This window comes from Triturus cristatus, chromosome 2_1, assembly GCF_964204655.1.
Source record: "Triturus cristatus chromosome 2_1, aTriCri1.1, whole genome shotgun sequence".
Taxonomy (NCBI): Eukaryota; Metazoa; Chordata; class Amphibia; order Caudata; family Salamandridae; genus Triturus; species Triturus cristatus.
Window position 1 is genome coordinate 372,154,722 of NC_140581.1, and position 14,100 is coordinate 372,168,821.

The 14,100-nt window shown below is 44.2% G+C and overlaps 1 protein-coding gene across 1 annotated transcript in view; it reads right to left on the reverse strand.

Moving 5' to 3' along the window:
* ANKRD55 (ankyrin repeat domain 55) overlaps nucleotides 1-14,100 on the reverse strand; it is a 1,118,826-nt gene that overhangs the window by 551,723 nt on the left and 553,003 nt on the right. Inside the window, exon 6 of the mRNA XM_085640726.1 lies at nucleotides 13,877-14,005. Coding sequence (XP_085496852.1) covers nucleotides 13,877-14,005 — 129 coding nt within the window. The remainder of the gene's footprint in view (nucleotides 1-13,876; nucleotides 14,006-14,100) is intronic.

A 14,100-nucleotide genomic window follows, 5' to 3' on the forward strand; every position in this document is an offset into this window, starting at 1 on the left:
GGGCCGATTCACAGAACTAACTTAAGACAAAATCCTAAACTTACTACTTTTGGTATTCACAGAAGTTAGGATTTTGTCTAAAGTTTGTCTTAAGACAAACTTAAGACAGACTTAAGACAGTCTTAAGACAGACTTAAGACAGTCTTAAGACAGACTTAAGACAAACTTAAGACAGACGTAAGACAGACTTAAGACAGACTTAAGACAAACTTAAGACAAACTTAAGACAAAATCCTAACTTAAGTCTGTCTTAAGTCTGTCTTAAGTCTGTCTTAAGTCTGTCTTAAAACCGTCTTAAGTCTGTCTTAAGACTGTCTTAAGTTTGTCTTAAGACAAACTTAAGACAAAATCCTAACTTCTGTGAATACCAAAAGTAGTACGTTTAGGATTTTGTCTTAAGTTAGTTCTGTGAATCGGGCCCGTCATGTTTAGTGTCTCTGGAATCACAATAAAAATCTTAACTTATGGTGAAGTTGGATTTCAAATTGCAATAAAAAAAAAAGCCACTTTAAGAATGTTGGCATTTTCTTGCCTTAGCCATTTGGTGCCTTGCAGCATGTCTCTGGGTCACATGACTGGGTGTAGCTGATAGTTGCGCTTTGTGTATTCCTCCTAGACAGCAACACACAATGGAGAGCTTAAGTGTGACTGGATGGGCTATTACTGGCAGGATAGGTGGGGGAAGCTGGGCCCAGTCCTTCTTACACTTGAATAGGCTGTATCCTGTTTCCACACAAATGGCTGCATGCCGCTTGTAGTAAGTCTGGAGCCACTGACAGGGAGGCAGCGCAACTGTTCACCTCAACGGAATGCATCTAGAAGCTTCTCCCCACTTCAAAGGCACATCTGTGTATAAATACTGGACCTCAGACACCAACACTGGACCTGTGGATACTTTTCCAGGAAGAAGGACTGCTGTGCAACTACAAGGACAGCCACTCTGCTGGACTGCTGCTCTAAAGGAACTGCTGCCCTGTGCTGTGCTGATCTGCTGCGTGCTTGCCTGAGGAAGAAGAACTGGGCCTGCAACTTCATCTTGAACCCAGGACTCCAGAGTGACTCCAAGGGCTTGTCTGCTTGCCTCCTGATCCGTACCTCAGGGACATGAAAGGCTCCACATACAGCTACTGGACCCAGCTGCAGCAAGTTCCTGGCTCCCAAGTGGTGCCTCTCAGGCTCTTGACACTTTGTATGGCTCACGGGCTCTTTAAATCAAGCTTTTGGGCTCTTCACATCCACAGATGGGCCCGAAATCACCAAGACTGCGCTGCTCGTAATGAAGTTCAGCACAAACCAATGCCAGCCCGTCTCTTTGCACAGCAAGCATCGATCGCCTGCAGAGGGCCGCCAATGCGAAGTACCAGCCTGCACATCTGTGACACCTGACCTGCTCTTCACACCACACTGATCACCGCCCACGAGGCTCTCCTTGCTCCCTGTGTCCGTCTCCAACAAAAACTGGACTCTTGTCACAAACGTTGAAAAGGTAAACCTTCAGCAGGTCTAAATCCAACCTGTGCTCTATCGCGGTTGGCCTGAACTTTTGACTTTGACCCGCTCCAGTACGACCAGGTATTCCCTTTATGCTTTTAGATGCTATTTTTCACTTTATTCATTGAAAATTCCTAGCTCCGGTTCTACTGATTGGATTTTTGTTGTTTTGGTCTTGTTTTATTTATCACATCATGCTCTATTTTTCTAACCTGGTGTGAGATCCCTTTGTGGCATGTTTTCAATGTTTTACTGTTTGAAGTGTTGCACAAACAATTTACACATTGCTTTTAAGTTAAGTCTGACTGCTCTGTGCCAAGCTACCAGGGGTTGAGCATGGGATAATTTGGGGTTTGCTTGTGCCTTATCATAACAAAAATTGTGGTTGCTGTTTGACCAGGGCTTACTCTCCAGTCAACCGGTAAATACAGGGTGTTAGACCAGCACTTGGAGGAGACCAGCACTTGTAGGAAGTGCTGGATTCCTACAATATTCCCTTAGCACAGTTTCCTCCAGGTACCATAAAAAAAGAGGCCAAAGTGTTGAGTCAAAGGCTGGCAAGCCACGGTCTGATTTACTTAAATGGATGTTTTAAAAATGATTTACCAGACCCAGCAACATTCCGGCAAGGCCACTCTTTGGGCCCTATTGATTATATATTCATGTCCCTTTGGCATTTTGGCCTTTTTAAGAGTTTTGAGGTGGCAAAATATGAGGGCAGTGAACACTGGGCAACTACAGCAGTTCTTGTTTTGTGTGAGCCAGTATCCCCTGAAATGGTTTTGCCTTTGGAGATGTCCTACCCGCGTAGGCTCACAACATGTTTATAGACACTATGCATCTTCAACAATTAGCATCCCTTCAGTTAGAGGAGATGATTCCTATCCACCCTATTTATGTTGATGATGTAATTGTGTGGTATAATAATATTGTACAACGAGTTTTGGGCTGCATTTTAGTGAAAATAGGTGAAAAGGGCAGACAGACAAAATCCCGGGCTGGTTCGATCAGGATTGCCAAAAGTTGAAACGACTGGTAAGACAGAAAGCAAAGAGTGCTAGGCGCCATTTTGTTCCCTTAGCTACCCAAGAGCTGGTCAAACTTAAACGCCAATATAAATCTCTTGTGCAGACGAAAAAGGCAGCTTTTTTTTTTTTTTTTTAATCTTTTATTGTTTTCCAACAAACAACATGGTATCAGCACATGACATATAGAGATAGCATTGAATAGCACCCCACCCCATCCAACAGTTCGAATTGACATCCACATTGAAAATACACCAATAGCTTTTACGCATCACATGAGAAATGTCAAGCCCTAATAAGCTTTAAACATGGAACAATACAGCAAGATATAAAGCATGATACAGAAAAAACACAGGGGCTGGAGGGCCACTTCAGTACTCATTATGCGGAGGAGAAGTTTCCACCTCCGCCATCAGTCAGGCCATATGTTTGGTCCGTTCCCTACGCAGCTCCACTGTTGGGGAGATACAGATGTCCCCCCTGTACTTATTCCACTTTCCCCATTTATGGTCCCATTTCTTGGGGCAACCACGGCCCTTAAAGACCGATTTTTCGGCAATCATTGCCGTATTCATATCTCGTGCCCAGGAACCCTGGAGCGGGACCGCCTCCACCCCTGATTTTTGTGCAATTTTCGTTGCGCGATGGCGGATCCCATCTAGGCCCAAGTCTGCTCAGCTTTAGAAAGATCAGTCGCCCCCCAAATATTAAGCTGGCATAGGTGAGGAGTGGCGGCAGGGCTTTGCCGCAGACTCTCGCCAGTTGACGGGCAATCCTCACCCAGTAGTCCTGAATGCGTGGGCAGTCCCATATTATGTGGAAGAAGGTGCCTACTTGATTGCAATGTCGGAGACAGAGCGGGTCGGGACGTCTACCCATCCTAAACAGGAGTTTGGCGTCGAAGTAGACCCTATGAAGAATCTTAAGCTGCAGGAGTCGCATACGCATTGGGATGGCCACTTCACAAGGGGAGGCCAGAGCGTCCCGCCAGTCCTCATCTTCTATATCACCCAAGTCTTTCTCCCAGCTAACCCTCAACTTTTGCATCGGATCTGCACGATTGTTAACCAATTTCTTGTATGTAAGTGTAATGGCCTTATGATCCATGGGATCTAGTAATAACCGATCCTCCAAAGGGGAGAAGTCTGGAAGGGGGGCATCTCTCGGCAAAGCAGCCGATACGGCATGGCTGATCTGTAGGTATCTGAAGGTCTCAGTTTGGGCCAGCTGGTACTTAGTCTGAAGCTCCGTGAATGTAGCTAGTTTCTCCTTCCCAGATGTCCCCCACCGTCGATATCCCAATAGTGTCCCCCTTGTCGAACCCCGTACATCTACTGAGTTGTCCCAATAGGTCGGGTTCCCATAACGGTGTTGCCTTTGTTAGATGCTTATTCCAGCCCAGTCGTTTGGTGACCACATGCCAAGTTTCGACCGTGCGAGCAGTGGGCCGGTTAGGTGAAGTCTGCGACGGTTGGAGTACAGCGCTCTGTTGTAGCCGCCCCTCCCAATGAGCCACTGATCCATTCTGAATTTTGGGTCATCATGGGGGCCGAATACCCACCTATTAATAGCTATCAATTGGGATGCTTGATAATAGAGACGCAAGTCTGGAAGCCCTATGCCCCCATCATACCAGCCCATGGTGAGTTTGTTCATAGCGATTCGCGGCGTGCGGTCTTCCCATAGTAATCCCACAGCGCATACATCCGGGATTTGGACCAGTTTATGCGATATTCTGAGTGGGCCCTAAAGATGTGAAAGATGTAAAAGTACCCTCCGCAGTGACCGTGCTAGAGATGCTAAATACAAAAGGATATCATCCGCGTAAAGCGAGATGCGGTCTTCGAGGCATGGCGTCCATTTAAGCCCCCGTATCTCTGGATCTCCCCGGACCCAGACAGCCAGGGGTTCCAGAACCAGGGTGAAACGTAGCGGAGACAGAGGACAACCCTGTTTCGTGCCACGGTGGAGTGTAAAAGTGGCCGACCGATGGTTATTGACAAACGACATGCGCTGTGGGTTGTGTACAGAGTAACCTGATCCAACGTATCAATTTAGATCCAAACCCCATTCGAGTCAATACGGCGAAGAGAAAGCCCCATTCTATGGTAATAAACGCCATAGTCGCGTCGAGCGAGTGCAGGATCGCGTCTTCCTCAAAAGTGTGGATCCTGCCCAGGGCCCGTGTACCCGCTGCAGATTTCGGGCCGTATTTCTCCCTGGCATAAATCCTGACTGGTCCGGGTGTACCAGATCCGTGATGTAGGGGAGAAGTCGATTGGCCAGGGGTTTGGCTAGAATCTTGGCCTCGATCGTCAAGAGAGAAATGGGTCGGTACGATTTATAAGTCCTCAACTGGCTTATCAGGTTTGTGGATCACCACAATAGACGCCGTACGTATCTCCGCTGGAAGCTGACCTGACTCGAAGAACTCGGTATAGAGGTGCAAAAGGTGGGGAGCCAGCAGAGTCGTCATGGGCTTAAAAAGCTCGATAGGAAGCCCGTTTGGATCTCCGTCCCGTGACATCTGCCTCCAGGGTCTCCCTGCCCTCCGGAGAAATGGTCGTCATCTCAATAGTGGCCAGGAGATCAGTCGGCCATGGGGCCTGAGACTCTGGGGGGCTAGTCTAGACCCCTTCATAATGAAGTGTGAAAGCGTCAGCTATCTGTTGAGGATCGGTGAGGAGCGCCCCCTCTGAGATGACTATCGCATGCACCCTTCTAGAGGCTTGCTCCCAGCGTTCCAGCCATGCCAGAAGTTTACCCGTTCTTTCACCCTGCTCATAAATCCTATGCTGGGTAGAGAGAGCCCGCACCGCAGCTTCCTCCTGGAGAAGCTGCCTGTAGTCTTGCCTCTTGAGTGTAAGGCTATGCTGAAGGGAGGGGTTAGGCACACGCGCCTCCGCCTCCTCCAGGTCTACGATGTCTGACTCTAGCTCCGATACCCTTTTCAATCTCTCAGCCCTGTGGCCCACCATAAGAGACAGTGCCCTTCCCTTAATTACTGCCCCAAAAGCCCCCCATAGAGTCACTGATGAGGTGACAGAGCCCACGTTTTCAGCAAAATAATTTTCCGCATCTTTGCGGCGGGCGTCTTTAATATGCGGTATCTTAAGCGCTCATGGCTGTATAGTTATGGATCCCGGTCGCCCCTTTCGCGGAAGACTCAGAGAAGCCCAGACCGGGGAATGATCGGAGATCCCGCGGGCCAAACAGCTCGACTCAGTAAACAGATGGATATCCTGAGCATGTGTAAAGAGATAATCAATTCTAGATTGGATACTGTGTATCCCTGATTGGAACGTGAATCTCGTGTGTGATGGGTTAAACCACCTCCATATATCCACCACCCCTAAAGTGTAAGCGAACTCAGACAGAGGCGAGCCTTTCGGCGGATCTTCCCGGGGTGGAAGACGATCTAGGGAACCATTCATTGCAAGGTTGAAGTCCCCACCCAACAGTAACACTCCCAATGGAAGCTCCAGTAGTAGAGACCCCACATCGTGCAGTATCAGACCCTGTAGTCCAGGGGGGGCATACATAGCAACTACATTGATAACCCGTCCCTTCCAGGTGCCCGAGGTCACGGCATATCTACCCTGAGCGTCAGTCCAGGTCTTGTGATAAATATAGGGGCAACCTTCACGGAGGAGAATCCCCACCCCGAGACCCGGAGGTGAACCCCGAGTGAACAATCATACTGTAGCCTTTCCTATTCAGGGCCCCACAGGAATTCCTGACCAGATGCGTCTCCTGCAGCAACACCAGCTCAAGCTCATGACGTTTAATATATTGCAACACTATGCCCCTCTTAATTTTGTCCCCCAGGCCATGGACATTCCATGTGGAGAAACGAAGCGCTAAACTCGGGGCCATCACGTCAAATCTAAAGGAATCAGATAAAGCCAGACAATTCCTCGAGGCCTGAATTGGCCGGGGTGGAGGAAACGTGAGTGAATGACAGTGGAACTACTCGTACAGGCGGGAAATAAAAAAGGCAGCTTTTTATTATAGTAAGTGGGAGGAGATGCAGGAGATTATATCATTAAATGATCAGCAAAAATTCTGGACAAAGGTCAAAGAGTTTAGTGGTCAAAGCAGGGGTACTCTGGCCTGTATGATTCTACTTACCTGAAGGAGTTATATAGGGGACCTTTAGTTTCAGATGGCCCTCAGCATATCTACGGGCAAACTCTCCCAGCCAATTGGTTTTCAGTAAAGGAAGTTAAGGCAGTTATTGAGAAACTAAAACTCTCTCGTGCCGCCAGCCCTGACTATGTTCCAGCGGTAATAATTAAAACAAATAGTGTTTGGTGGGCTACAATTTACTCTACCTTGTTTAACTGGGTTGCAGGGTATGGCCTTTACCCCTGAAAGGGGTCCATAGTGAAACCGATTTTTAAAAAAGGGAGCGGTACAGACACAATGCACTATAGGCTTATTAGCCTCTTGGATATTTCATTAAAGATATTCTCCAAGATTATCCTAGCCAAACTTGAAGAATGGGCCACCGAAACTAAGAGAATCTCACTAGAACAAGGGGGCTTTCGGGAGGGTCATTCCACCGTAGACCATTGTTTTGCATTGTGGGCTATTACTCGAAAGGCTCTGGAGGAAAATCATAGATTGTGCAGCTGTTTTGTAGATTTACGGACAGCCTTCGATTCTGTTGACATGGATATTTTGTGGGGAAAACTTGCTGCTTGGAACCTACCACCATACCTACTTGGGGCTCTTCAATCCTTGCACTCCGGCAATTGGGCTCAGGTAGAGCTAGTCGGGACGGTTGTCCCAAAGAATCTCTATCGATAACGGCCTACACCAGGGGTGCCTTTTAGCACCCTTACTTTTTAGTCTATTTTTGGCCGACCTCCCAACAGTTATTTCCCAATCAAAGTCTTTCTCGCCTAAAATTGGGGACCAGCATATCGCTTGTCTGCTCTATGCAGATGATTTGGTATTATTGGACTATACTCCTATTGGTCTGCAGAGGAAACTTAATGCCCTGGCATCTTATAGTAAGCAGAACCAGCTCTGCATTAATCTGGAAAAGACTAAAATTATGATTTGCGGGAACAAAAGTGCAGAGTTTTTCCTAGTATTTAGATTCACAGGTGATGGAACAAGTGGATCAATATAAATACCTGGGTTTAACTTTAAGACAAATCTGAATTGGGGCGTGCATTGGGATGCCATTAAACAGAAAGCCCTATTGCAGGCAAGCTGTCTATCGGGATTTGATGGTAGATTCGGGGGGCTATCCCATTACTAAAGGCCTATGAAGGGAAGATCCCACCGTAAGGCCTTTATGGGGGAGAGGTCTTTTCTCTTGATCCAACCTATGGATGGGACAGACTGGAAGGGGTAGTGCTTAAAAGACTTCTGTCACTCCCCCAAGGTACCATGGTCCAGCCTATAAGGAGAGAGTGCAGTCTGGTTTCCTGGAACATGGAGGCCTCTACTCGGGCTCTAAGATACTTTAACACTCTGTTGGAGGATGATGAGGTGGTCAAAGTCTCCAAACTGTGTTGGGAAGAGATCAAAAGTAGTGAAAGGATGTGGGCAAAGGCAGTTAGAACCAGAATAACTGCAATTAAGAACCTCCATTTAAATAGTGGCACAGTCACATCCTGGCTCACTTTTCCAGGCAAACGAGTACTGAGAGAATCTGCTGCTATGGCGTCAGAACAAATTGATTTCTTATATTTAAAGAAGAAATCATCGATTAGTTTCTCGTTTGCTTCATTTGGCCAGGATAGTGTCTTCCCTTATCCATCACGATTACCGGACCCAGGTTTGAGAAAATACATTTTAAGGGCTTGGGTGGGACGTAATCCAATCTATTCATCCCACCCACATAGGACTGGGGTGCAGAATAATAGTGGTCTTTGTCCCTGCCCTTTGAAAGTCAAATGTACTCTTATGCATATTCTTATGGATTTCGTTTTTTATCTTGCAAATCGGATCAAGTTTTTAAGACCTTTGTTTTGTAAATATGACGCTCTTCATAGGAACATACCGGTGGAGTTATTGTCTGAGATGCGATATTTAGATGTGGCAGTTGGGATTGCTCGGTTTTTACGATCTGTTTAACAGAATTTTAAAAATGAAATGTAATGGGGGTGGAGCAGCGAGGAGGGGGCTCATTTAAAGACTTTAATTGTTAAGTGTGCTTTTAGAATGTTTTATGGACAATCGTCTAAATAAACTTGTTTTTTTAACCTGAACCAGTTGTTGACTATTTTGTAGATCTGTAGGTTATGCGAAGTTTTGTAATCAACGTTTTACCAAAACAGTGGTTGCTTTTAGGTACCAAAATTCCTACTCATGTAACAGAATTTTCATACAGCTGAATAAAAGTTGTGTCAGTGCAATAGAGAACACTGCTAATAAATGAAAATTATCAAGTATGAGTAAAACTGAAAGAGAAGTGACTAAAATCGTGTTTTTAAAATCTTTACAATACAGTGACAATTACTTGACTTTCCATTGCTAGGTTTGCCTTTAAACATTTTCATAAGTAGGATTTCCTCGAAATATGAAAAAGTATTTTAGGGTTTCCCTCATGAGAAAAAAGGTTTGGAATCACCAATGTAAGCCAGTTACACAATAGTGTCTGTTAAAATGCATTATAAACTTTTAACTGTTGATAATACATACTGCCACTCGCCTGATGGCCAATGAGAAAATAAGCATTTTTTTTAATGTTCATAGCATAATCAGATTTAGCATGAAAGTCTTTGTAAGTAATGCAAACATGTATTTGTTAATAAAGGGAGGGGCTTTCGCTTTATTAGTCATCAGTATTAAGATCTTAATGATAATTAATTGAGCAGAACTGCAGTAAATGTTTCCTGCCTATCACCTAGAAACATAGACGAGAGAAGGACATCACAAATGCGAAGGGGTCAAATCCAGCAGGTCACGGAGGTTGAAACAGAATACAAAAACCTGTAGCTCCAAGCCAGGATAACATTTTTACAGACGAACAGCAAAGATGCTCTATGAATTGGTGTCAAAAGCAGCCCTGCAGGGCTCTGGCTACTAGACAAATCATATAAGATTTGGTCGATGAGTGGATGGAGCAATGTAATGTCTAAGGAGGGCCGCTTTCAGATTGGGGGAGTTTTGAGTCTTGTTGCTAGGAGAAACCAGACACAGTGTTGTAGAAAGAAAACTGCACAGTCCCTTCCATAATTGTCTTATGATGCATTGCCTTAATCTCTTTACAATAGCAACAGTTGATGTTTATATGTCACAGTACACATTTTTGTAATAAACATTACAAACTTAATTTATATGTCTGAGGAGTGGTGTCGCATAATATGCAGTTTTATTATGTTCTCATGATGTACCCTATTTAGAAGGGATTGTCACTGAAAGTCCTGTACCAAAAATAGGCTGAAGTCTGATGCAAGCATGCAGTAGCCGCTTGACAACATTCCATTGTTTTGTATGGCTTCCCACTCTGGCAAGTTTGGCACCCTATTCTGACTCCATCACCTTTCTTTTTGCTCCCTATTTCCGGTTCCCCAAGTTTAGCAGGGTATAGGCAGGTTCTACTTGTGTGTTTGATTTTTTGTACTTTCTAACATCATCCTCCATCTGGAAGCCAAAGGGATTCCATACCTAACTTCTGGTTGGTGTGGGATGACAGCTCAATCCACCTAGGAGTTTGGTAAGGAATTACAAATCTAGATTTTACTGACTGGATACTTCTTGGCATTCACTCACCTGATATTCATGTATTTATCTGTAACCTAAACCCAGATACCTGCTGAGCCAGCCAATCTACTTGACTTTCCAAAGAAGCACATGAGTGCCATTGCTCTCTCTCTCTCTCTCTCTCGCACTCTCTCTCTTCCTCCGTTTCCCTTTCCACCCTTCATTCTCGCTGAGTACAGGGCTTGGGTCCAACCCATTTACAGAGAACAAGCGGAAGGACTGGGATTCTCGAAGACTGCACAAGCTAGGCAGGAAGCTATACATACAAATGCTATTTAAACATAAATGTGTCAGCATTTTCAGGTACATCCACCCTCACAATATTTTTCTCTGACTTTCTTTTTCTTTCCAAGCAGTTATTCACCGCTTATTGTCATGGATTTGCATGATCTGTGCTGTCCCACAAACCAGATTTTGAATCAGTTCTGTACTAATATTTACAGGCTTCATATAAAGAATACTTTCATTTTATTCAGTATCACGCAGTTTTATTGCTACTAAAGACGCACATTCTGCATGGATGGTTTGGCACTGAAAGGGAGGTAAGACAGCACAGGGGAACTTAGCCAGCGAACAATAGCCTAAATATCCACATTGGCCCTAACTGATGAAAGTAAAGTAGGAATATCTTACTCATTATATAGGTTACATACTCTCACGCATCTGTAAGTCATACACGTGTGCACTATTAATGACCCTATTTAACATCCTCAAACACACAATTTGTGTTCCAGAGGTGCCAAGCATATGTTATCTATATGTACAAAAAGAGAACTCTTGTGCCTGTTTTGCTAAATATGCCTGTGCACTCTCTCCACCTTATACATGAAGAGGGTTAAGAAATGTGCGAAGAAATGCTGAAAAAAGGAATTTATATTTCCTTTCAATTTAAAATATCGTTACTAAAATGTCTATCCTTACCACATGCCCTAGTGACAACTGGGTTAACTTGCGCACTTCCTCACATTTTCAGGAACACTTGCATATGGATCTTTCTGGTATAACGTGCATGTGCTGAATGGAGAAGGAATCCAGTTCATAAACAGATTTGATATTCAATTTCAAATGTATTTATTTATCATGCATAGGTAATTAAAACCATTACATGTGCATCAAAACACATAAAAACGCCATATAACATACAATCGAATTAAGCTGAGCTTGGTTAATAATTGAAACAATATCAATCATGATCAATCAGAATGAGCTGAACCCGGGAATATCAATCAGAAAAGATATTGGGAATACACAGGAACCAGCTTCAATGAAATCCCCTTGTACTTTACTTCCTGAAGGACATAAATCTTTATACATGTTCAGGCAGTAAAGTGCTTATCATATTGTGCAAACCTCATGCATTAAAGTGCATCTGCTGTGATTACTACCAGATGCAGCATGTGCTCTTTAATGCCAGCACTCAAGCTATAATTGAGTAATTCATTGGATACCCATTAAAATTGTATTTCCTAATACACTTTCCCTGTCGGCTATAAAGTGTTTATCATAATACTCCCTCTAAAATGCATTGTACACACTGAAACCCTAGATGAGTACCGTCTTAGCCCAATGCTCATAAATTAGCACTTTGCCCTATGCTTACGTCAGAGTATTGAGTTCTTAAAATACTATGGCAAATACAGATTATGAGGTTCATGGGGCAAGAACAAAAAAATGTCAAGTAACGGGAGCACGTTGTGGATGCTTAATATGCAATTAGAGGGAACTCACAGGTATGAAGATAAATTACCTTATAAAACAGGTGACACTTCTGATTAACCAGGCATCCAAATGATGTTGGACTCTCAAAAATGATAGCTGATATGATCTTAATCTGTTCTGAAAACAACATCAGTAATTTTAGTAAGCCTATATTCAATGTTTAGTTGGTGGGCTAAACGCACTCTATAACTGCCTGCATACAGGCAAGGACCCCCTCTCTTCCCTCTCTCCTCCTCCTGGCTCCTCAGTCTCCGACCTCTCACTTCCGCCTCCGACATGCACGAATGCATACAGTTTATAAATACCTGTGAAAAGGGACTCCCTAACTTAAGAGTGAGTGGGTGCTCACCACATCTGAATAGGACCTCACTAACCGCTTATCTTGCACACCTCTGAGAATGTGCTTGAATTTAAAACAGGCAAACACTACGTTTATATAAGGGATACGAGTATGTTACGCACAAACATATCCCTCACTTGTATATGTTATTTATGCTTTTATTTATTTAATCATTATGCAGTTTTTGTAGCCCATACCAGACGCGCCAGGGTATCACCTTTGAATACTGTGCTAATACCATTTGTGTCAGATATATCTTTTCCCAGAGACAAACCTGATTTGCACCAGGAAAAATCCTTTGCTAATTTGACCCCTTGTGCTATTATATGGAAAAGGTGCATCTGCAAAGAGCCTTTCAAAAATTAATTGGAACCCTCTGATGTTACATAAAAAGTACAGATTTATGAAATAGCCTATTTTACAGCACGCAATCAAACCTCGGGCCAGATTTACTAAATAATCATGCAATGCATTGCAGCAAATAACGCTGCTTTGCTGCGTTGTGTGAACTGGAGACAGCAGAACAGCACCATATCTACTAAGATGTGGCACTGTTCTGCTCTCTCATTGTGTTGGCGCAATTTTGGCTGACATGCACCAATGTGGACACTTTTGCGCCACAGTTTAAGGGTGTCTGCATTGTGGTAAGCAGTTTTTGTACGATAAGGGGGTCTCTTCCCGTACACATACTATTCTTTAAGGCGTTTCTCACTTTGTTTGCGTGCTGTAGAATGCAGCACACACATAAAGAGGGAAAAACAAGGACAAATGGACATACTTAGCCTCAAGGAAGAGCACGTTTTGGGGCAAATCCCTGTCTATAATTTTTTTTAGATAGGAATTTGTGTCAAAACCTATGGCTAGTTGCATGGGAACGCCCATGCACCAACCACAGAACGCCCCCAAGAACAAAACATTGAAAGGCAGCGCATTGAATAGCTTTATGTTTCTCTTAGTCACAATAAAAGGGAAATTGCGATTTGTACTGGAATGTAAACACCACCACTACACTTTGCGGCCGGTTTGCATTAAAAAAGTAACAGAAACCCAACGCAACCTATTAGTAAATCTGGGCCCTCATTTGAGAACAAGGATTCATGGTCTTACTCACAGTTCGAAGTCAAGCAAAAGCCTTTCCGGCTAGCGCTTAGAATAAAATGAACTTGCTATCAAGCTGTGGTGTTTCAGTGTGCTCCTCTGACAGTGGTCAGTACCAGATAAGTAGCGGCCTGATGAGTCATGCTGTAGCACTGCAGTGCGGCATGGTCAGTCGTTGTGCAAGGAATAATTCAACATGAATAAAGGCTGTGCCAATTATTTTGCTTTTACCCTCTGCCAGTCGAAATGATGACAATTCTCTCAAAATTACTGCAGCCATTGCCTCATTCCCAGAACAATAAAGCACGTAAAGGTGCTTATCAGCTTAAAACGTACACAGTCATACCAGCAGGACGCACAATGACTGCAGTCTGAAGCTGAAGCTTTGTGGGCGGGAGGCAGCAATTGAATGGTACTTTTGCAATGATGAAAATGAAAAGAGAAAGTGTGGACCTCGGTTTCGCTCTGAGATCCTTACCTGCACCGCCCAGTGAAGTGCTGTTTTAAAGTCTTTGTCGACAAGAGTTGGGTCCGACCCCTTCTGCAGTAAGATTTGTGTATGGGCAGGGCGGTTATGGAACGCAGACCAGTGAAGTGATGTCATTCCCTAGAAAAGTTGACAACAAAATCAGATTAGATCACTACAAGGAACAAGGCTTTCTGATGGGTGAGTAGGTGAAATTAGCTAAAATGCTCATCTTT